The sequence below is a fragment of the Heptranchias perlo genome, chromosome 1, assembly GCF_035084215.1.
Source record: "Heptranchias perlo isolate sHepPer1 chromosome 1, sHepPer1.hap1, whole genome shotgun sequence".
In the NCBI taxonomy this organism is placed as follows: domain Eukaryota; kingdom Metazoa; phylum Chordata; class Chondrichthyes; order Hexanchiformes; family Hexanchidae; genus Heptranchias; species Heptranchias perlo.
This window is the reverse complement of record NC_090325.1, coordinates 137,546,098-137,570,602: the sequence shown is the minus strand read 5'-3', so window position 1 is coordinate 137,570,602 and position 24,505 is coordinate 137,546,098. Positions and strand designations below refer to the sequence as shown.

Sequence of the window (24,505 nt, the reverse complement as noted above, 5' to 3'; positions counted from 1 at the left end):
TCTGGTAATTTGTAGACTAGCACCTGAAAACTGCTGCAAAAACTCAACTGCTTCATTAATATCCTTCAGGGATGAAACTTATCACTCCTATCTAGCAACTAGGGATGGGCAATAAATACCACCTTGCCAGTGTTACGCACAGCATGCAGATATATAAACAAATGAGATGAATGACCAATTCATTTATTTTTGCTAGTGTTGACCAAGTCGTCAAATAGATCTTTAACATCCACCTGAGCTACCAGAACATTCCCCCAGCATTATACCATAGTGTCCATCTAGTTTATCTGCTCCTGAAGTGGAGCTTGAACCTACAACCTTCTGACTCACTGACCAGAGTGATACCAACTGAGCCAAGCTGACAGTTGGCTAATACAGTGTATATTTGAGAAACAATTCAAAACTAGTCTCTCATAGTCAAGTTAACAATAGATTGAAATTGCACCTGCCAATATATTAATAGAAAAGTTGAGATTTCCATTTTATACTAAAACTGACTTTTTTACTAAAATTTTTAATGGTGAGGCCTATTAGCCTCTTAGTACTGACAGTTAGTGACTCAGGGAACCCAAAAGAACTAAAAGAATATGAAACAAAGTTTGGTATGGCACAATGGTGTAAAATTACTCTGAACGATATTAATAACAAATTCACTAACACATTCAAATGGAATTCCTCTGTGTAGTAATTCAGCGTATTCCTTAACTGATTTAAAGCAAATAGGTTAACAAATATATTAAAATAGTACATAGAATTTCATATGAATGCACTAATGTGCTTGTTAGGAATACTACTGAAAGCAATTTCATCCCCCAATAGTTTTATGATTTTTAAAATTATTTTTCAGATATTTTAAGGACTGGCTAAATGTTCTGTTCCAAACCAAACAATAACCAAAATGGAACATTTAAAGAAAATGTAAGAAATTAACTTTACACAAATACATTTAACTAAACAAATTATGCTATATGGATGGAATATGAATAACCTTTACAAAAAAGCAAAAAGCAACTGAGTGCAAAGATAGCTGAAAGGACAGATTTAATTGTTATAGAGATGTGAAAATTTTAGCAGAATAAAAGAATACATATATAAATCAACGACCTTGCTGAAATTTTTTTTCTAATTACACACATTAATATCACATGGGATTTTGGTTGAGATGAAAAAAAATTCCATTATTCTAAAACCCATAAAGTCCATGGACCACATTGACCTTCACAACTGAAACATATTTACATAATTGAATCATAGATTTGGTAAGATTAAAATCATTGACTTACACCTTACCACAGAGCACTCAATGTGTGTTGCATATAATTTCACTTTTATAGTGGTAAAATTATCCGAAAGATAGCAATACACATATTTCTGTGCTTTAATATCCTTTAATGATAATATGTATGAATGTAAGCACAATGAGAAAAAGAATGATATCAACCTTCACACTATGTGTGCACAATTTAATAGAAATTATAATCTTGGATGGGTGATGATCTGTGTCTTAACTAGGCAAGAAAGCTGTAACCTTTCCCTTTGAGAATAGTAGGCAGCAATGTAACATTTCCCTTTCAGGTAGAATGATTCCTAACCTATATCTTGGGATGGTGCAAAAGGCAAATTACTAGTCCGGAAGAAACTATCTTTTTCACAAAAAATTCTGGATTATATAATTGGTGCAATTCAATCATTCATCTACCTAATGAGACATGGGAAACTCTGAAGGAATGTTTTTTTTAACAGAAACACCATACCTGTAAATATTACAAGCTTTCATACCTCAACTTTACCTAATTTTCTACCTCTTTAATAAGTTCCTAGTTGCCAGAAAAAAAATTCTGCTTTTTGCAATTACAGAAGCTGATTAGAATCCATACATCACATTAACAACGGTTTGTGGTTGAAGTAGATTTGTCTTTTGTCATGCACACCACATATACTTGTCTCAGACCTGTGGAGTGTAATGTGCTGCCAGCAGCCACAGATTGAACTTTGGGTCAAAGGATGTGTGCACACTGCTTCACTTCCCAGCTGCTTAACTTTAATGTTAGCAGTGGATGTCATGTAAGAGTGTCAGTTCTCTATCATCATTGATCAAATTTTGTTTAGTTGTGTGAATTTTTGTTGTTAAAACTTAGGTAAAATAAAAATACTTGAAGTTCAGATAGATCTCAGTGCTGTGTTAAAAATCAAGTATGATATGTTTCCCCAAATGATCTTCTGTATTGCATCTGACACTTACGTAATATTCAAATAGTTTTTTGAATCAAATGCAAACTGTCTTTGACAAATGTAATTCTTTCTACATTTCCTGCAATTTATTGGGCCAGAATTTGTTGTGAGCAGCGAACGAATGGTGCCCACTGTTCATTAAACTTGTACTTGCCCATAGACTGTCCATGAGGTTTTGCATGATAAGCTGTTATCAGCGGGAGGTCGAAACAGTGCGGCGCCATCTACAGGGCATCTGAGCGGCATCTGGAATCAACCAAAAAAATGTCTGATCACACGGTGGCAGGCGGCACTACTGTTCCCCGCCTTTTAAATTGACCAACCTCGCTCGATTTCAAACGCTTTCATTCGACTTCCCGGTGTCCGACTGAGTCCGTTCTGGTATCATTCAGTGCCTCTTCATACAGTCTAGTCCCAGTTGTGCACCAAAGTCGGTCAGCCTCAGGCCCGCAGAGATACAGGATGGAAAGCGGTCTTCCGTCATTCTACTGTAAGTCACAGCCCAGGCTCATTGATACTGCCCGATGCATATTAGCCAGCCCTTTTACCCGCCATTTGCCGCGAGGAAATACGATGTTGCCTCCCGAAGTTATTCTCAGGAAACGGGAGCCGTGACCCCCCCGGCCATGGTGGCACCGAATCTCCAGTTTCCCTTGCTCGTTCAGGACTGTCTGCATAGCATTCGATGTGCCTGCCCGAGCTCTTTTGAACAAGTCATGCCCGGAGGGAATCGGACCAGGCACGCTGAAAATATAAGCCTCCGGCCGGGGCAGACCAGTAGTGGGGAGCTGCTGTATTGGAAATAGCAAAGCCAGGCAAGCCGAGCTGTGCAGCCACAAATGGCAACACTATTCCCCACATTTAAATTGTCCGACCTCGCTAGGTTTGGGGGCCGCCATTCGGCTTCCGGACATCCGGCGGAGTTTGTTCTGGTATCATTTGGTGCCCCTTCACCCACCTTAGCACCAGTTGTAGAATGAACGTGGTCAGTCTTAGGACCGTGGAGATAGGAGTCGGAAACTGGTCTTGCAGACTGCTACTATAACTCCGCCAATGAGCGTCAAAGACCCAGATCCTTGGCACTGCCGGCCGCATCTCAGGCAGCTCTTTATGTGAAAAAATTGTGAAAAAATCTGACGCTCGGTTCTCATAGACATTTTCTATAAGTCTCTGACAGCTAAAAAGCTCCCTCTGTCTGAATCCAGGCTTAATTAAATATGCATAAACTTTAAATGTTGGCAAGACACTCTTCGTGTCACTTCAGACAACCCCCAACTTTTCATGGTGGGTTTACTCCGTATTGACCACATCAGTTTAGGAACTTCATACCGTTCAATGTGAATGATGAGTCAGATAGCGAGATGCTGTTTTTGTGAAGCTGATGGAGGGGCGGCGCATCTCGGATAGCAACTTCTGGATTTTTGTGTTTAACCACGCATCTGCTCTCGCCGGAAGTTGCTGTCCAATTTTTTTTTATTCGTTCATGGGGTGTGGGCGTCGCTGGCGAGGCCGGCATTTATTGCCCATCCCTAATTGCTCTTGAGAAGGTGGTGGTGAGCCGCCTTCTTGAACCGCTGCAGTCCGTGTGGTGAAGGTTCTCCCACAGTGCTGTTAGGAAGGGAGTTCCAGGATTTTGACCCAGCGACGATGAAGGAACGGCGATATATTTCCAAGTCGGGATGGTGTGTGACTTGGAGGGGAACATGCAGGTGGTGTTGTTCCCATGTGCCTGCTGCTCTTGTCCTTCTAGATGGTAGAGGTCGCGGGTTTGGGAGGTGCTGTCGAAGAAGCCTTGGCGAGTTGCTGCAGTGCATCCTATGGATGGTACACACTGCAGCCACTGTGCGCCAGTGGTGAAGGGAGTGAATGTTTAGGGTGGTGGATGGGGTGCCAATCAAGCGGGCTGTTTTGTCCTGGATGGTGTCAAGCTTCTTGAGTGTTGTTGGAGCTGCACTCATCCAGGCAAGTGGAGAGTATTCCATCACACTCCTGACTTGTGCCTTGTAGATGGTGGAAAGGCTTTGGGGAGTCAGGAGATGAGTCACTCGCTGCAGAATACCCAGCCTCTGACCTGCTCTTGTAGCCACAGTATTTATATGGCTGGTTCAGTTCAGTTTCTGGTCAATGGTGACCCCCAGGATGTTGATGGTGGGGGATTCGGCGATGGTAATGCCGTTGAATGTCAAGGGGAGGTCATTAGATTCTCTCTTGTTGGAGATGGACATTGCCTGGCACTTATCTGGAGTAAAATTTACTTGCCACTTATGAGCCCAAGCCTGGATGTTGTCCAGGTCTTGCTGCATGCGGGCTCGGACTGCTTCATTATTTGATGTGCAATCATCAGTGAACATCCCCATTTCTGACCTTACGATGGAGGGAAGGTCATTGATGAAGCAGCTGAAGATGGCTGGGCCTAGGACACTGCCCTGAGGAACTCCTGCAGCAATGTCCTGGGGCTGAGATGATTGGCCTCCAACAACCACTACCATCTTCCTTTGTGCTAGGTATGACTCAAGCCACTGGAGAGTTTTCCCCCTGATTCCCATTGACTTCAATTTTACTAGGGCTCCGTGGTGCCACACTCTGTCAAATGCTGCCTTGATGTCAAGGGCAGTCACTCTCACCTCACCTCTGGAATTCAGCTCTCTTGTCCATGTTTGGACCAAGGCTGTAATGAGGTCTGGAGCCGAGTGGTCCTGGCGGAACCCAAACTGAGCACTGGTGAGCAGGTTATTGGTGAGTAAGTGCCGCTTGATAGCACTGTCGACGACACCTTCCATCACTTTGCTGATGATTGAGAGTAGACTGATGGGGCGGTAATTGGTCAGATTGGATTTGTCCTGCTTTTTGTGGACAGGGCATACCTGGGCAATTTTCCACATTGTTGGGTAGATGCCAGTGTTGTAGCTGTACTGGAACAGCTTGGCTAGAGGCGCAGCTAGTTCTGGAGCACAAGTCTTCAGCACTACAGCTGGGATGTTGTCAGGGCCCATAGCCTTTGCTGTATCCAGTGCACTCAGCCGTTTCTTGATATCACGTGGAGTGAATCGAATTGGCTGAAGACTGGCTTCTGTGATGGTGGGGATATCGGGAGGAGGCCAAGATGGATCATCCACTCAGCACTACTGGCTGAAGATGATTGCAAACACTTCAGCCTTGTCTTTTGCACTCACGTGCTGGACTCCACCATCATTGAGGATGGGGATGTTTACAGAGCCTCCTCCTCCCGTTAGTTGTTTAATTGTCCACCACCATTCACGACGGGATGTGGCAGGACTGCAGAGCTTTGATCTGATCCGTTGGTTGTGGAATCGCTTAGCTCTGTCTATAGCATGTTGCTTCCGCTGTTTAGCATGCTTGTAGTCCTGAGTTGTAGCTTCACCAGGTTGGCACCTCATTTTTAGGTACGCCTGGTGCATTAGTCATAGTGACCGCTATTAGCTTCACTATTATTGACAGTAAGTTCTGGCCCAATGATTCGTATACCAGAGGGACTAAGATTGTTGCTTTCTAGCATTCTTAGCAACCTAAACGATTGAATTTTCCAGTTGGCAAAAATGTTGCTATCCTATTTTCAATAGTTTCACCTAGTGGTAAAGCTGATTTTAACACCACACCACTAATTTATTTTTAAATGCCTCTGTCCTCGCAGGACAGGACTTCAGGTGTGTCTTTGCATGACATTTGGGATGGATGTTTTAAAAATAATTTAAGTTAAAGCACCCAGATAGTTGTTTCCCCTCAACTTTATCCTCACATTTTTACATCAGGAATATTCTATTTTTCAGATATTAAAATGTATGAACATTGCTGGCAAAAATTTAAGTGTAATATGAACTCGCTGTTAACAATAAAAACATATCTGGAATAATAACCTTAACATTGTATTAATAGTAAATCCATACCAACTGCTCACTTGAAAATCCAGTCCGTAGTTAGTTAGGAATTCCCACAGATGATGAAATACTTGCTCATCTGGCATATCTGGAAAAAACACTGAGGGAGAATTCTTCTGGTCTCTATGTAGAATCATGGAATGTTACAGCACAGATACAGCCCATTTGATCCATAAAATCTTTGCTGCTATTTTCTCTGCATGAACCATTGGCCAAAATTTTGAGGCCTCCTTTCCGGAGGAAATGGGGAGTAGCACTCCGGAAATCACAGGGAAAGACTTACCACTGTTCCCTCCATCAGCCACAGCAATCCTCTTGCCAGGCATACTACTGGGCAGCCAGAGCGCCCTCCCTGCGACAGGCGGTAGGCCGATTTAAAATGCAAATCGAGGTCCTTTTACATACATAGGACCCTGATTGCCATTTTAGGAAAGTACTGGGTGGAGCATGTGCTGCGCATGCTCTGTCCAATATCAGCTGGCAGTCCACAGGTAAGTCAGTATTTATTTTTGTGGGGCCAGGAGAAGGAGTGTTCTTCCAGCCCCCACAAAAATACTGGGAGCCGTTGTCGGCCCAGCCTCACCCCCCTCAGCCTCGCCTCCCCTTATCCCAGGACCTGCCTGCAGCTGCCACCAGCATCTCAGCCGGCCGACATTCCTGTGACCTAAAATCGGCGAGCTGCCTCGGGACGTCCATTTGGCGTCCACAGCTCACCGGTCAGATTCAAAATCACAGTGACCTCTTTGCCGCTGAAACGGCCAGCCACCACGCTCCACTGGTTGGCAGCCCAAAAGTCAAAATCTACCCCGTCTACTCTAATCCAACTCTCCTGCTCGCTCCCTATACCCTTTAATATTCCTTCTTTTCAAGCTACCAATTCCCTCAAAAAAATGTATTGATTGTGACAGAAAATGCCACGTTCTAATCTCCCTCTGTGAAGAATTTTTTCCTAACCACCCCTTAAATTATTTTTATGATTATCTTAAATGTTGTTACTGCCTTGCTGATCAATGGAAACAATCAATTACTATTTACCCTATCCTAACCCTTCATGTTTTGATCTCACTGTTCAAGTAACTGAGGCAGTTAACTGCTGTATTTGGCAAAAATCCATTTTTTAAATAAAACAACCCAATCCCCAGTGAGTGCTTTTAATATAATCTGACGCATACTACTTTAACTAACGCTACAGAACTTAACTCAGGGGAAGCCAGCACTGTGTACTATGCATTATTTAACAAATACATCAGCCAATTTTGCCAATAAACAAAGTTCTTGGGGCAAGACTTGCTCTGGTTGCTATGTGTAGTAGCATCATAAATACAATCATGAAGATTTCCTTTGGTCAGTGGTTCGAACATGTTCTTTCTGAAAACACTTACATTTTTACTAGAAATACCGAGGAAATCTTCATGAATGAATTTACAATATTGTTACACATAGTAACCAGAGGAATCCTTCCCCCACTGTTCTTCCAATTTCAAGTAATTAAGCTTGAATTACTTTAAATAAAACATTTCAACAAAAATAAGTGCACAAACGGTGCCTGAAATTGTTTTTCACATGGTGAAGGAGAAATAAATAACATTTGTCACATACCTTCATACCTTCATGTTGACTGCCTTTTTTTTGCTCCGGTTCTGGTGCTTCAGCAACATCTGACTCCCTGCAAGATTGCTGCTGGCTATGACACAAACCTTTCCGGTCTGCAAGTGGGAAGCTACAATAAGGTCATTTACTTCATAGTTATAGCAACCAGGGAGGAATCAGCCTTCTATTGTCATTATTAATAAATAAAGAGAATTGAAAATAATTCAAATACTCTTATATGTACATAAAATAATTTTGAAATTTAACAAATTTATATTCTTCTTTACTACATTGTGATGTTAATTCCTCCTTTGTCGTGAATCCAATTGCAACACTTGTGAGAAACCAGGAAACTACAGACCTGTCTGTTTAACATCAATTGTGAGGATGTTACTAGAATCTATCATCAGAGACAGAGTGACCGAACACTTGGACAAGTATGAGCTAATCAAAGTGAGTCAGCATGGACTTATAAAAGGTAGGTCATGTCTAACTGCTCTAGTTGAATTTTTTGAGGAGGTCACTGGCATGATGGAAAGGGGAGTCTATGGATGTTGTCTATATGAACTTCCAGAAGGCATTTGATAAGGTTTCTTACAAGAGATTATTAGCAAAAATTAGAGTGCACGTAGGTAATCTTGTGACATGGGTCGGTAATTGGTTGGGAGGTAGGAGATAGCGAATAAGGATAAAGAGAGCGTTCTCTGATTGGTGGGATGTAGTGTTCCCCGGGGATCTGTACTGGGGCCTCAACTTTTCACTATATATATATAAATGACTTAGATGAAGGAATAGAGAGTTGTATATCCAAGACTGCAGATGATATTAAGTTAGGAGGACAGTAAGTTGTGTGGATGGAAGCAGGAAGTTATAAAGGGACATAAACAGAGTAAGTGAGTGGACAAAACAATGGCAGATGGAGTTCAATGTGGGAAAATGTGAGGTCATCCATTTTGGATCTGAGAAAGACAAAGCGGAAAATTTTCTTAATGGCGAGAGAGTAGGAGCTGTGGAGGAACAAAGGGATTTAGGTGTCCACGTACACAAACCACCAAAAGCCAGTGCACAGGTTAAAAAAAAGTATTCAAAAAGGCTAATGGAATGTTGGCCTTTATCCAAAGGGGATTGGAATACAAAAGTGAGGAAGTGATGCTTCAATTGTAAAGTGTCTTGTCAGACCCCATCTGGAGTACTGTGTTCAGTTTTGGGCACCGAACCTCAGGAAAGATATATTAGACTTGGAGGCGGTACAGCACAGATTCACCAGAATGATGCCAGGGCTTAAAGAGTTAAATTATGAGGACAGGTTGCATAAACTTGGGTTGTATTCCAATGAGTTTAGATGGTTGATGGGGTCATCTAATTGAGATATTTAAAATGATAAAGAGATTCAATAGAGTAGATATAGAAAAACTCTTGGGGGAATCCAGAACAAGGAGGGCATAATCTTAAAATTAAAGCTGGGCCATTTAGAAGTGAAATCGGGAAGCATTTTTTCACATAAATGGTTGTGGAACTCTGGAACTCACACCCCCAAAATGCTGTGGATGCTGAGTCAATTGAAAATTTTCAAGACTGCGATTGATAGAATTTTATTTGGTAAGTGTATCAAGGGATATGAAACAACGACGGGTCAATGGACTTGAGGTGTAGATTAGACATGATCTAATTGAATAGCGGAACAGGGTCGAGGGGCTGAATGGCCTACATCTGTTCCTACGTTCCATGTTTTTATATTCCTAGGATTATGAAATGGAACTAAGTGACTAATGTGAACCATTTTATTGGAATATGATTTTTATACATTACTGTTGACTTGTATTGATTTGAAATGGACTTGACACTATTTAAATTATTTTCACTTAAGACTTTTAACTATCCAAGAAAGGAAGTGGATTGAAAGCATGTCCAAGCACAGAAATAATAGTGTTCAAATCCACAGTGTCACTGAGGCCTTTTATTATTCTTTGTACACCAAGAAACTGTAATTGCTGAATGGTATCAAAGCACATATACAATAATGTTGAATGATACTATCAGTTACACCATTATTTTTGCAACAATTTTCATCTTAGTGGGCCATAATTTGCTGTCAAAATAACAGTGAGGCTAACGGCGCTCGCTGTTATTTATGCATAAATGCTAAAGCAACTTCAGGAAAGGGGCAGATGCACAGTTAAAATTAAAAATTCAAAAGTTGCTGTCCGAGTTGCCCCCCTCCGTCATTAGCTTCACGAAAACGGCATCTTGCTGTCTGCCTCACCATTGAAATGTATTGAATGGCGCAAAGTTGCTGTATTTGCACAGTAGGTACGAACTAAATTTGCCACAGAAAGTTAAGTCTTGTCCATTTCAGTCTAAGTACCATTTTAATGACATGTTAAGTGTTAATTATTGCCAGTCAATCTCTCTAGCACTGAAAATTAACTATTACAAGTGTGGAGTCTCATTCCTTCAATTTTAATTGTTGTTGGAGATTTTAAAAATGTAACATTTTTTTCACTTTTCCTTTCTGTCTCTTTTTTTTCTCTCTCTTAATCCAATCTTTTTTCCCTCTCTCTATTTCTCTTTCTGTACCTGATTTGACATTGAATTCACCCGCTCTAATTTACACCTGATTCTCAGTCCTTGCGCTGTTAATTTCACAACCCTTCAATCTGATTCGTTAAGGAGATACCCTGTTGCTTCCCCTGTTCATTCAGGTCCCAGATGCCCTGTTTCCCTCGTTGCGTCATTATCAGCTCGCACTTTCAGCAACTTACCACTCAAAAAATTAAAAAACCTACACGTACAAGGGCAAGTCTAACTAACAGCAGATGCCATTAGATGCCCTGTTACAGCAAATTATGGCTCATTATGTTCAAATTGATATTTAAGATACCTAGACTATTACACATTAATGCCCAGAAATTATGTTGAGTGATATAAGTGTATGAACACTTAACGCTTTTGTATAAAATTACTTTGTCTGTAAGGAGTTAGCCTGTTTAAAAGGAATGGATTAAAGCTTCTGTAAAAATAGAAAAGTAATTTCATACGAATGAATTAAGCATTTTTATGCTAATATTGTTCAGCGTAATTTCTAGGCTTAACAGACATATTTCCCAATTAGACAAAGGGTAAGGGAGAAATCACATGACAGGAGTTGTAACTATGCAACTGCAGTTTAGTTTGCTGCACATATACGTGGAAAGCTTTGTATTTGAAAAGGTTCCAGGTTTGGTTTGTGACCATTATTGAGATATGTAAGGTAGATCTTATTACTTTCGAAATTGTGTTTCTGCTTTGTAGGTATTTGAGATGTCATTACATGTTCATTTATTACTGATGTGCAGGACACTTTAGGTGTTTCATTAGTTTGTTTGAGACACTAAAAAAAATCTGAAACAGAAATATCCTCATGTGGGTTCAGTGAATATCAGTAAAACACTCAAGAAATAACTATTTTATTCAAATACCAAAGTGAAGGGCTATGGCACATAGTGTGAGACAGCACCAAGTTTGAAGAGGATAAGAGAAGTTGGGGTAATCAGAAATTAGTGATTAGTTGACACCAAGTTTAGGTTTCAAAAGCCTGTAGACTGTAGGTGGAAGTGAAGACTGGAGAAAGTAAGGAGTTCCACAGTTTTGAAGTCCTGAGGAAAAAATTGTTGGAGTAGGAAACTTTGATTTCGACATCATGATGATGCAGGAAGCAGGAAGAGCGTGTAGGGTTGTGTATCTATGGCTTGGAATAACAAGAGCAGAACGTTTAGAAAAGCACTGATGATAGTATCAATAACGTAAAGAGAGACAAGAAAGATTGAAGTGAACAGAGAGAGGTTGGAATCTAGAGGGAAGAGAGGGATCACATATCAGAGGAAAAACCTTTACGCCTTTACTTATATCCTGTCCAAAATGTGAGAGGTGCTGGAAGAGCCTCCTCCCACCAACGCCTCCCCCACAATAAGGGAACATGTTTTTTTGATGGGCTTGGGCATGTTAGAGAGTTAAGGATTATTGAAGAGGAAAATATTTGGCACTTTAATAGCTGTTCATAAGAAAGAAATATGATAACATAAGACATTTGTGAAGGAATTCAATAGTTCTGTAAATTTCCAGAATGTCAAAATAAAAATTTGAAGAAAAATAGAACTACTGACTTGTATGTACTTCAAATGTTATTTTAAGCACATTATTTTAAAAAGAATTGCAGTCATTCTACTTTACAAGCTGAGAAATTACCACACTTCTTAACTCCTATTTCAAAAGAATATTTATAATTTATAATAAATTTTGCGAAGTGCCTTACAATAGCTTTGGTCATCAGGGCCAACACCTTGACTTCTCCTTTCTCAGTCTTGGGGAAGACTGAGAAAGGAGACTCTACTTTTCTGAATAGAATAATACAATAATCTTTGAAGAAGTGACTTGAGTTGCTAAGTAACATTTATGGTCTCTGTTGTTTTGAGTATATTATATTTTGAAGAATTGTCCTTATTTTTTTTCTCTTGATTGAGAAGTGAGCAAACCAGCTACCTTTTACAGAAATCTTAACAGGAGATCTATGCATATTGAATGAGGAGTGTAGCCCTCTGTGTTGCAATTGTTTTACTAACACATGAAAAAAACCTTACTATAACAGAGATTCTTTCTTGATGCCTAGACAGAGTAGATAGAGAGAAACTGTTCCCATTGGCGCAAGGGTCGAGAACAAGAGGACACAGGTTTAAAGTGATTGGCAAAAGAACCAGGGGCAACATGAGGAAAAAACTTTTTATGCTGCGAGTGGTTATGATCTGGAATGCACTGCCTGAAAGGGTGGTGGAGGCAGATTCAATCATGGCTTTCAAAAGGGAATTGGATAAGTACTTGAAGGGAAAAAATCTGCAGTGCTACGGGGAAAGGGCGAGGGAGTGGGACTAGCTGGATTGCTCTTGCAGAGAGCCGACATGGGCTCGATGGGCAAAACAGCCTCCTTCTGTGCTGTAAACACTCTATGATCCGATGTAGCACAATGGCAGATAAAGGGAAATGTGATAGTATTGCTAACCATACTGAACTATTGTTTTAAATAACAGATATTAATCAATATTATTCCCAGCAATTATGCAAAACAATGTTCCAAACCTTAGAAAACATGGAGTAAAAATTCCACTGCGCCCACTCCTGACACACAAGGGAATGCAGTATTGCGCACTTCCAGCCCACAGTTTTCTGCCCATTCATTTTAATAGGCACAAAATTATGAACTGGAAGTGCACAGTTTTGTAATATGTACCCTGGCCAGGCACCAGGAGTGGGCGCAGTGCTAGCCAGGCATGTATATTACAAAATATTAGATATTACACCCTGGATGGTCCAGTTCATAAAGGCAGTATATAACTGTGCCTTACAGACCATACATATCAGGCAGTACATAACTCTGCTATACAGAACAGAAGATCTAAGATTCAATTCATGATCTACGCTGAGCTAGAGTGATACAATTAGTCTCAGCACCCTGAAACTAATTGCTATTCAGTGACTCTTAGTGAAAAATGTGCATGTGTGAACATGGGGTGAGGACTGGATCAGTCTCAGACCTCCTCCCCACCCCCCACCCCCATTCAATAGCCTGAGAACATTCACTGTATGGGCTCACACATGAAGGATGGCCGCTTGGGCAAGGTGCTGGAGGGCTACTGGTACCCATGAAACCCTAGCGACAGTCAAAGCCTTGAGGAGGAGGAGAGAAAAATAGTACAAAAGGAAGCGTGGGTAGAAGACGATCAATCGAATTACATCAATTTGGTATAATGAATACTTTATTGGAATAAATTTGTGAACTGGTGTTAAATCATTGAAAAATATTTTGTCACAAACTAGATCGCCATCTTGACAGTGTCTAGAGGTATCTGCATTCACTAATACATAAAATATGAAATCCATGGGAAAAGATTCCGACCTGTAAGTGAATTTGATGTCTAATTATCAACTGAGTGGAACAAGTTTCAAGTTTGTTTTTATCTTGAGCAGCGGGATTGGGAAAGGAGAGTGAGTTGGGACGGCCATGGGCAGTGTGCCGCTGGTACACGGAGCCATGTACTGTCGGGAGTCTTTGATCTTCAACCTCGATGTAAAGAAATGGCCATAAGTGAAATCTAAAGGACAACGACGACACAACAGACAGTAAAAACCTGGCATCACTTACCCAAGTGTCAGCTAACTCAAATTACCTGGATTTGCAAAAAAAAAATGAATTGGTTGAAACGATTTGTGAAAATCAATTTACATTTTTTCCTCCCAGAATGAAAAACTTCTCGCGTGTTTAGGGTTCACGATGGTTTATAAATTTCCCTACAAATTACAATCTAGCTGTCATTTGAATCTACGGGATCTGTTCATTGAAGACGCCACAGTCGAAGTTAACAAAGTGATTTATTTTGCTCTGATGCTTTGTTTCCAATGCAATCTATAGATCGCAACTTATTTGAGGAGGGGCGGGTGAGCAAGGAGTCGCCTACACGGATTCTGTTTTCTCTTTTTATTATTAATGCAAACCATTCGGGGTAAAGGGCGTGATTTTATCTAAAGACACGTCTGCGTCGCACTCCATCTCATAAACCGAATCTGTGGGTAGTTCGTTTGTGGCCGAGATCTGGGACATCCTGTCGAAGATCTCCTTGTCGTCCATACAGTCCACCACGTTGGGAATCATGTTGACATAAGCGGTTACGATCTCCTTGTGGAAGACCGTATCCTGGTTGTAGGACACCAGCTCGTTGCTTATGTTGACGGTCTCCACTTGGTTGCTGGAGCAAAAGTTGTGGCAGCCCAGGAGGCTGGAGAAAGCTTTGCGAAACTCCGCGTTGAAAGCGTAGACGACCGGGTTGAGGGTGGAGTTTGCCCAACCGAACCAGACAAAAATATCAAAGGTGGTCTCGCTGACACAGGGCAACCTGGAGGAGGTGGCCTGGGAGCTCCGGTCGCAGAAAGGGACCATGCAGTTCAGGATGAAGAAAGGCAGCCAGCAGCAGACGAAAACCCCCATGATGACGGAGAGGGTCTTCAGCACCTTGGTCTCCTTCTTGAAGGAGCTCTTCAGGGTGCTGTGGTGCTGAATGTGCTGCCGCTGCTGAGAGTCCCGTTTCCTTCTGCGGCAGCTCTTTGCGTGCTCGGCGGCTCTCTCGAGTGAAGCGATCCGCCGGATCTGGATCTGAGCGATCCTGTAGATCCGGGTGTAAGTGACCAGCATGATGGCCACGGGGATGTAGAAACTGACCAGGGAGGAGGAGATGGCGTAAGTCCTGTTCAGGCTGGAGTCGCAGTTCTCTGGCGGGGAGGCGGTGGCGGTGCTGTTCGGCAGGGCAGCCGCTTCGGGGTCGGTCGTGTGCCAGTTGAGTTGCACGGGTATGAAAGATATGAGGACGGAGAGTGCCCAGGTCAACCCGATCATCACGGAAGCCACCCGGCGGGTCATTTTGCGCTCGTAGCGGAAAGGACTGGAGATGGCCCAGTACCTGTCCACGCTGATCACACACAGGTTGAAGATAGACGCGGTCGAGCACATGATATCAAAAGCCACCCAAACGTTGCAGAACGCCCCGAAAGGCCAGTAACCAGCCACCTCTGCCACCGCTTTCCATGGCATCACCAGGATGGCCACCAAGAGGTCCGAGACCGCCAAGGAGACGATGAAGATATTGGTGACTTTAGTCCGAAGGTGGCGAAACCTGACAACAGCGGCACAGACCAGGGTGTTCCCAAACAAGGTGAAAAGGATTAATAAGGAGAGTAGGCTCCCAGCGAGGACGCGAGTCACCAGCTCCTTCTTGGCACTTGTTGGCTCCTCATTGAGCGTCCTGTTCGGCATCATGCCTTCCAGGGAAGTGGCTTGGAGTTGCCTCCACTGCTGTCAGATCCGACCACCCATGCCTGACTCACGGTCCGAGCACAAGCCAGAGAGCATCCTTTAAGGAAAGCCGTTTAAAGTCAAGAGTTTGACTGCACGCTGCCCACATCCTCACTTTGGGCTCTTGCTAGCGTAGCACCGATCGACGTATCAGACGAGATACTACTGCTGGATTTTCCTTCCCCTAAAAAGCCCCACGTGAAAACTGCAATTCGAGCGGGCTTCGACATTGAAGGGAGCGACAGTGCCAATATATTCGATAAAATCTTGTGTACAAACGGGATGATTTTAGTGCTAGGTCCCCGAAGAGAGTCTACCGGAGCGCAAACAGAAATGCTTGCAATCTGTCTCACTGCGTAATAGAAGATCAGGAAATCACTCATTTTCCATATCTCTCAGTCGATGCTTAATTTGATCCTTGTAAGTGGGGAAGGGGAGGGGGGGGAGAGAAAGCCCCTCCGTGGTAGCTTTTGGAACTAATTCATTTGATTGAAGCGTCTCTGAAAATAAATTTACTAACAAAAAAATACACGCAGAGTTAAAATCCAAAATCGCGCCAGAAAAATAATCGCTGTTTAATTCAAATAATTCAAATTCCTTCAAGGAAAACTACTTTTCCTCCTCTTGGCCAACTAGAAAAGTGCCAATGTGTCTCTTTTTTTAAGAAGCTAATCGCATTCCCAATCTTAGACTCTCCCTGTACATCCGATTCCTTATCAGTGATTTCTGGACGCACTCAGACAGGACAGGGTCACAGTTCACATAAGGATCCAGTCAAATCTGTAAGAATAAAAAAAACACACAGCTAGCGCCCGTGTCATTCGTGACTGATGCGGTATTTACCACAGGTTGCTATTATTAACTAAGGTTCTCTGCAGCCGTCCTCTCTTATCAGCTGCAGAGCGTAACAGGGAACCTCAAGGCTGACACGTAGATAACCAAACACTGACATTAAGAGTTGTCACACGTCGTCAATGGTTGAATATATGATGCCAAACATGATTATTTCCCGCCCCTCTCATTACTGTATTTTCTTTTCGGATCCGATAAGGAAAGAAAAAAATAGGCAATGAATCGGAATTTAGGCAGTGCACGGCAACAGTTCGGAATTACTAAAGGCGCCGGCAGGAATTTTGGAAGAATTGTCTTGTTTTGGCTGTTGTCGCGGGATGAAGGATTTGGGCAGAGTTTAATGAGAGAGTTGAAGCTCTAATGAAAGGACGGGATGGTTCCGCTCTCTAATGGCCCCATATGTCTCGGGCACTGTAAGCTGCATTTCCATTAATACGAATGAAGGGCGCAAAATCGTCCTCAAAGTTAGTATGTAGATTTTTGTAGCCTTGCAAAGCCGTGGTAGCTGCGATCAGTGTGCCCAGTCTGGCATGTACAGTACTACATACTCCCATCACACCCCAAAATACAGAGAGGGAACCTGTTCACATTCATCTCCTGGCAATAAACTCTATCTCAGTCTCTAAAAGGTTGGTGACCGATATGTCACCGTGTAATGAGCCCGCTCATTAGCAGATTTCATTGACATACAATGAACCCCTATTTATTGTCACTTGTAACCTGTCAGTATTTGATTTAAATAGCGATGAACAGTAAATGAAAGTAGGACTGTAGGCTATAGTTTTCCAATGCGAAGCAGTCAAGATAACCCTATTGGTAATAACCACTTTATGTAGTGACTGCTCCTGTCAGTTTGTGGGGATTTAGACATTGCCGTTTTAGAAGCCGGAAGACATGAATACTTATGCATATGACAACTGAGTAGCCAAATATATAGAAATTTATATATAAATACATGCAAAGGAATGGAGAGACCATGATATTGTATGGAGTAGCTGCATTGTTTCAGTTTACGCTCTATATGCTGTTGTTTTCTTATCGCATTCCCTGATGAGCTGTGGAGCTCTCAACACAACCAGTGACATCTGGTCATCGCCAAAATAAAGATGGAGTTTTCGTAAAATAATCAGAATTATCTTTTATACAGAATATAATCAGAACGTCGCACATATGCGCTTCATCTGGGAAATTAGAGAACGATAGTGAGGTTTGTGGGGCACAATAACCTTATCAGCTTCTAAATGAAAGGGATATCTTAGCAGAAAAAACGACTTTAGGAGGAGTGATAACGGATGCCAAGTGATAGTAAGGTGGTTTAGACGTTATGCTGTCCGCAGGCTCTTGCATGGGTAGCTCTGAACCGTGGGAGATAAGCGAGTGCTCTAGGCATGGCTTCCACTGAGTATCCCTTGCATATTTTGGGAAGCACCAAATCTTTGGTTGCTGCATCCCTGAAATTATGTGTTTAAGACTTGCAACTCAGCCTTCTGGATGTTATGGGTGTAAACCCACACCAAATTAGTCTGTGGTGTTCTGTGTTAGTTCCCGAAGTGTCAGGACAGGACGTTGATCAGTCTGAATGGCGTTGAGCTATTGTGGCTGCACCATCCAGGCACATGGTGAATATTCCATAACACTCTTGCCTTGAGCCTTGTACATGGTAGAGAGGCATTGATGGGGTCAGGAAGCGAGCCTCCCATCACAGAGTACCCAGCCTTTACCCTGCTCTTATAGCCACATTGTTAATATGGCTAATCCAGTTAAGATTCTAGTCAATGGTAACTCCCAGGAAATTGATGGTGGGATATTCAGCTTCTTCATTCTCAGAGGAGTTCGGAGTGAAGTTGAGTACTATAGAATCAGCAAAAAGCCTAGTTCCTGACCTTATGATGAAGGGAAGGTCAATTGATAAAGCAATTGAAGATGAATGGGCCAAGGATGCTGCACTCCAAAACTGCTGCAGCAATGTCCTAGGGCTGAATTGATTGGCTTACAACAACCACAGACACTGGAGGATTTTCCCCTTGACTGCCACTGACCTCAGTGTTGCGAGGGATCCTTGGCTCCATACTCAGTTGGATGCTGCTTAAATGTCAAGAACAATTACTCTCCCCTTCCCTGTGGCATTCAGCTCTTGTGGCCATATCTGGATCAAGGCTAGGACAACATATGGAACTAAATGCTTCTGGGAGAACCTGAACTGAGCATCAGCAAGCAAACTATTGGTGAATAGGTGTCACTTGGTGCCATTATTTTGTTCTTGATTGTGAGGATGCTGATATGGCTGTAATTGGTCTGGTTAGATTTGTCCATTTTTTTGTGGATAGGACATATTTGGGTAATTTTTAATATTGTCAGGTAGATGCTGTGGGGTTCAAAACCCCTTTAACAAAAGATATTTGAAGGAAAGGGTTAACTATACCCTTCTTAAACAAAGACATTTGAAAACCTGCAAACACAGTAGTGTGGTAAACTGCATTCTCACAAATCCTGTTTTTCCCTCACTGACACGGAAGGCATTGGAGAAGTCTGAGTTTCGGGATCGAAGGCATTGTACTGCAGATAGATATCTAGATTATTAAATAAATAATCTAGATGGATAATATTGAGCTTAAAGCGTTGTCAGGCTTTTAAAACACACAGGCTTTTAGAAGCACAGGCTTTTCAACACAGCAGGGAGTAATGTAGAAAAAGGCAACAAGGACATACATCAAAGACTTCAGATCAGGAAAGCAATGACAGGTGTGAAAAAAGCATGGGCCTCTCATTCCTATCTGGTAATCTGTTCAAAAGAACTGGGATTTGTAAAACATCAAACAGTGTTGCACCCAGCATAAGGTCAAATGGAATAAGGAATGGATTTGAAGCCACTGAAGCAATCAAAATTGGAAATGCAAGGACCATTAAGAATGTCTGGGTATAGGATGTAAGGAGCCTTTTACAACCCATCATTGGGAACACAGGGTCTTTTCTACATCAAAGGGTCTCCAGTCACATGATCAAAGCCTAAACTGTCAATCATTGAAGTATGTTAATGATTGAGGCATAGCAACAGGGAGAGATTGGACAAAAAGAATGACCCTCCCCAATCCTACATCCTATTGGTAAAAACAATATAAAAAGACTTTGAGAGAAGAAGGCTCTCTGTCCTCTTCCCTCCTCTTTCTCGCTCTCTCTCTCTCTCGCTCTTCACTACCTGGCAGTCACAAGGAACGCACACTACAGTTGAACATCACGCAAGAAGAAGAGGAACTCGAGTTCTGAAGAGCTGATCAACCTTCAGGCCCAATGTGCAAAATCCTTGGTTGAAAGGTTGTATATGTATTAATGATTTGCCTGATGTGTATACGATTTGTTAAGTCATTACATAATAGCATTGTGAATTATTAAGTGTATAACGGGATTTTATAAAGGAAAGTCATATGTATGGTTTGATTTTGCTTCATGAATGCTCGTATGAATAATAATATCATTAAATAATTACTTTTGATTAACAAAACTTCAGTGAGTGAGGGTGACTGTCTTTGCTTAACTATTCGTCCAGTGTCCAAGAATCACACAAAATAAGGAATTCCCTACAATGCCAGTATCAGAGCTGCACCAGAATAGCTTGGCATGGGGAGCTAGTTTTGGTGTGCAACTCTTCAGCAATACAGTCAGGATAGTGGAAACAACTAGTTGAAAGTAAATTAGTGTCAGAGCACTGGGAGGCATTCAAGGGAGAGATAGTGAGGGTTCAGATCAAATATGTTCCCACAAAGAAAAAGGGTGGGGCTGCCAAATCTAGAACCCCCTGGATGACAAGGAGCATACAGGGTAAGATACAGCAAAAAAGGAAAGCTTATGTCAGATACCAAGAGTTCAATACTGCAGAAAGCCTACAGGAGTAGAGAAAGTGCAGGGGTGAAATTAAAAAGGAAATTAGGAAAGCAAAGAGAGGGCATAAAAAAATACTGGCAAGTAAAATCAAGGAAAACCCAAAGATGTTTTATAAATACATAAAGAGCAAGAGAATAACTAAGGAAAGAGTTGGGTCTATTAGAGACCAAAAAGGAAGATGTGGGTACGGTTCTTAATGAATACTTTGCATCTGTCTTCACAAAAGAGTGGGACAAACCAGAGATTATAGTTAAGGAGGAGGAGTGTGAAATATTGGATGGGATAAACATAGTGAGAGAGGAAGTATTAAGGGGTTTAGCATCTTTGAAAATAGATAAATCGCCAGGCCCGGATGAAATGTATCCCAGGCTGTTAAAAGAAGCAAGGGAGGAAATAGCAGAGGCTCTGACCATCGTTTTCCAATCCTCACTGGATACAAGCGTGGTGCCGGAGGATTGGAGGACTGCTAACATTGTACCATTGTTTAAAAAGGGAGAAAGGGATAAACTGAATAATTATAGGCCAGTCAGTCTAGCCTCAGTGGTGGGCAAATTATTGGAATCAATTCTGAGGGGCAGCATAAGTTGTCATTTAGAAAGGCACAGGTTAATCAAGGACAGTCAGCATGGATTTGTTAAGGAAAGGTCATGGTCTTACTAACTTGGTTGAATTTTTTGAGGAGGTAACAAGGAGGATTGATGAGGGTAACATGTTTGACGTAGTCTACGTGGATTTTAGCAAGACTTTTAACAAGATCCCACATGGCAGACTGATCAAAAAAAGTACAATCCCATGGGATCCAAGGGAAAGTGGCAAGTTGGATCCAAAATTGGCTCAGTGGCAGGATGCAAAGGGTAACGGTCAATGGGTGTTTTTGTGATTGGAAGGCTGTTTCCAGTGGGGTTCCACAGGGCTCAGTACTAGGTCTCTTGCTTTTTGTGATATGTATTATTGATTTGGACTTGAATGTAGGAGGCATGATTTAGAAGTTTGCAGATGATACAAAAATTGGTTGATAGTGAGGAAGAAAGCTTTAGACTACAGGAAGATAACACTGGACTGGTCAGTTGGGCAGAAAAGTGGCAAATGGAATTCAATCTGGAAAAGTGTGAGGTAATGCATTTGGTGAGGGCAAACAAGGCAAGGGAATACACAATAAATGGGAGGATACAGACAGGTGTAGAGGAAGAGAGGGACCTTGGAATCAATTCTCAGGGGCAGCTTAAGTTGTCATTTAGAAAGGCACAGGTTAATCAAGGACAGTCAGCATGGATTTGTTAAGGGAAGGTCATGTCTCACTAACTTGGTTGAATTTTTTGAGGAGGTAACAAGGAGGGTTGATGAGAGTAACATGTTTGACGTAGTCTACGTGGATTTTAGCAAGGCTTTTAACAAGATCCCACATGGCAGACTGGTCAAAAAAAGTACAATCCCATGAGATCCAAGGGAAAGTGGCAAGTTGGATCCAAAATTGGCTCAGTGGCAGGATGCAAAGGGTAATGATCGACGGGTTCCAAGGATACAGAGGAGATTTATGAGGATGTTGTCAGGGCTGGAGAATTTTAGCTATGAGAAAAGATTGGATAGGCTGAGGTTGTTTTCTTTGGAACAAAGGAGACAGAGGGGAGATTTAATTGGGGTTTATAAAATTGTGAGGGGCCTAGATAGGGAGGATCTATTTCTCTTAGCAGACAGGTCAGTGACCAGGGTGCAAGGATTTAAAGTAATTGATAGAAGGATTAGAGGGGAGCTGAGGAGAAATGTTTTCACCCAGAGGGTGGTGGGGGTCTGGAACTCACTGCCTGAAAGGGTGGTAGAGGAGAAACCTTCATCACATTTAAAAAGTATTTGGATGTGCACTTGAAGTGCCCTAACCTACGGACCAAGTGCTGGAACTGGAAAGTGGCATTATGCTGGATTGCTCTTTTTCGGCAGGCATGGACACGATGGGCCGAATGGCCTCCTTCTGTGCAGTAACTTTCTATGATTCTATGAATAGGAATTGAGCTGAAGCAGGCTCCGGTGGATAGAAGAGTGAAAAATCCGTCAACCTAGGCAAAACTGCACTAAAAACCACAAAAAAAATTCCTAGAAAACAGTCTGAAAAGGTTTCTAAATATTACTAAGAAAGCGGTAACTCTGATTTGCTAACGTGTAGTCCGACGGCCAAGACCAGTTATAGTCTGAGTTACAGAACTGAGGATGTGGCCAAAACAAGATCCCATGTAGACGGAAATGAAAATAGAACATGCTGAAATACAAAGGGTGTCAGTCAGCGTCTGTAGTGGGAAACACAGACAGAACTCCTCTTCAGAACTTCTCCTTTTAGATTTCCAGCACCAGCAGCTTTTTTTTCCCGTTTTATTTGTATTCGATATAAAAGGAATGGAAGCGGATCGCCGGGTGTGCATAGTGATGAAATTCTTAAAGGGGCGTTGTCTATATGTGACTTTCCTCCACCCCTCCCCCCCCATGAAGATCTAATTTTTATCTGGATTTCAATTAATAAGAAAAAAAATTGTTTTCACTTTTAATTTCGAACTTTGTTCGAATTTCGAACAAAGATTTTGTCTTTGAAATTATTTACTCACAATGCCAGTCGCAAATAATTGGGTGGACGCCCATAATACAATATCATTCCCTAGCTATCACAAAGTTATTAGTACTGCGAAAAGAATGGAGTACAGTAATTCATCTCTCCCAGAGGACTTTGACTGGATGGTTTGTGCATAACCATTGGGTCATTAGGTTCTGCACTGTGAGTTCATTGCTTAGAAGGTGTCGTTAATGCTGCGGAAATAGTTTCAATCACTTAGTCGTCAGTCAATCAAAACACTGCACTCTCCACTTGTATTATTGAATAGATATTCATGAACTTTTAGCAAGAAGTAATAAAAGATCAGCATAGCTGAACAGCCCTGGGACTGGGCTACTTAGACATTTCCAGGCTACCAAACCATAGTCTGCTGCCAGACTGCCTCATTTGTCTTTTGCACAGTAACATCAAACATGCGTGTACAAAGTGGCCAATTTTACGGACATTATCAATATGCCATCGGCATCAGCAACAGAGCCATCTGAAAAAGGCGAATTTGAACTGTTATCTATGCATTACTGCAGTGCAATTTTAAAATTAAAAGATAGGAAACTCAAGGGTTCCATTGTACCACGTTTTCTCCGTCACTGTACATCAGTGGCGGTCACAGGCCAGTAAACAGCAATCCGGGTATAAATGTATGCCTGTTTATGCAGAGTTCTGCCTTCCCCCATACAAAAGTGGGCATTATAACACAGGTCGCTTTTGCACTACTTTTAAAACACATCCAATTTTTGAATACTGCAGTTTTATCCTATGTAACAGGGCATTAAGTAACCATTAGTAACCAGTAAACATTAACATTAAGGCTGATTTGGCCTGGAGACAGCCTGCCAAGAAAGACAACCCCCATCACAAATACCTGCCATTGTAGACCTTATCAGCACTACCAAACCTTGTTAATTCAGTCAATAGCAACAAAGGTTGCACCATATTTCTGTTACTAGCAATTCATATTGGCTTGTGACTATTGTGTTTAAATAACTGTTAATACATTAGCAATTGTGTTAAGTTTCCTGGCACAGCTGGATAAATATTAACATGATGTGGAGATGCCGGTGATGGACCGGGGTTGACAATTGTAAACAATTTTACAACACCAAGTTATAGTCCTGCAATTTTATTTTAAATTCACAAGCTTTCGGAGGCTTCCTCCTTCGTCAGGTGAACGATGTGAAAATGAAATCCTCGAAATGAAATCGCATTTATAATTCACAGAACAATGCTTGGTGAGTACAGACAGTTTTTTCAACTGCTGAAAAAGTTGAAAAAACTGAAAGTTGAAAAAACTGTCTGTACTCACCAAGCATTGTTCTGTGAATTATAAATGCGATTTCATTTCGAGGATTTCATTTTCACATCGTTCACCTGACGAAGGAGGAAGCCTCCGAAAGCTTGTGAATTTAAAATAAATATTAACAGACAGTGGTACACAGTGCACAGCATTTAGACATCCACTAATCAATATTCCACATTATTGCCTGCTTTACTTATAGGAGCCCCACTATTATGTCACATAATATAAATAAATTATGTGTACCTGTATTTAGTGCAGTTCATGAATATAATTACCCTTGTACAGGAAAA

The 24,505-nt window shown here is 41.8% G+C and overlaps 1 protein-coding gene across 1 annotated transcript; it reads right to left on the bottom strand.

The window, feature by feature from the left end:
• Positions 1–14,229: 14,229 nt before the first annotated feature.
• Positions 14,230–15,555, bottom strand: drd5a (dopamine receptor D5a). Its single transcript, XM_068007504.1, has one exon. The coding sequence runs from the start codon at positions 15,553–15,555 to the stop codon at positions 14,230–14,232; it is 1,326 nt and encodes a 441-aa protein (XP_067863605.1).
• Between the last annotated feature and the right edge of the window lie 8,950 nt (positions 15,556–24,505).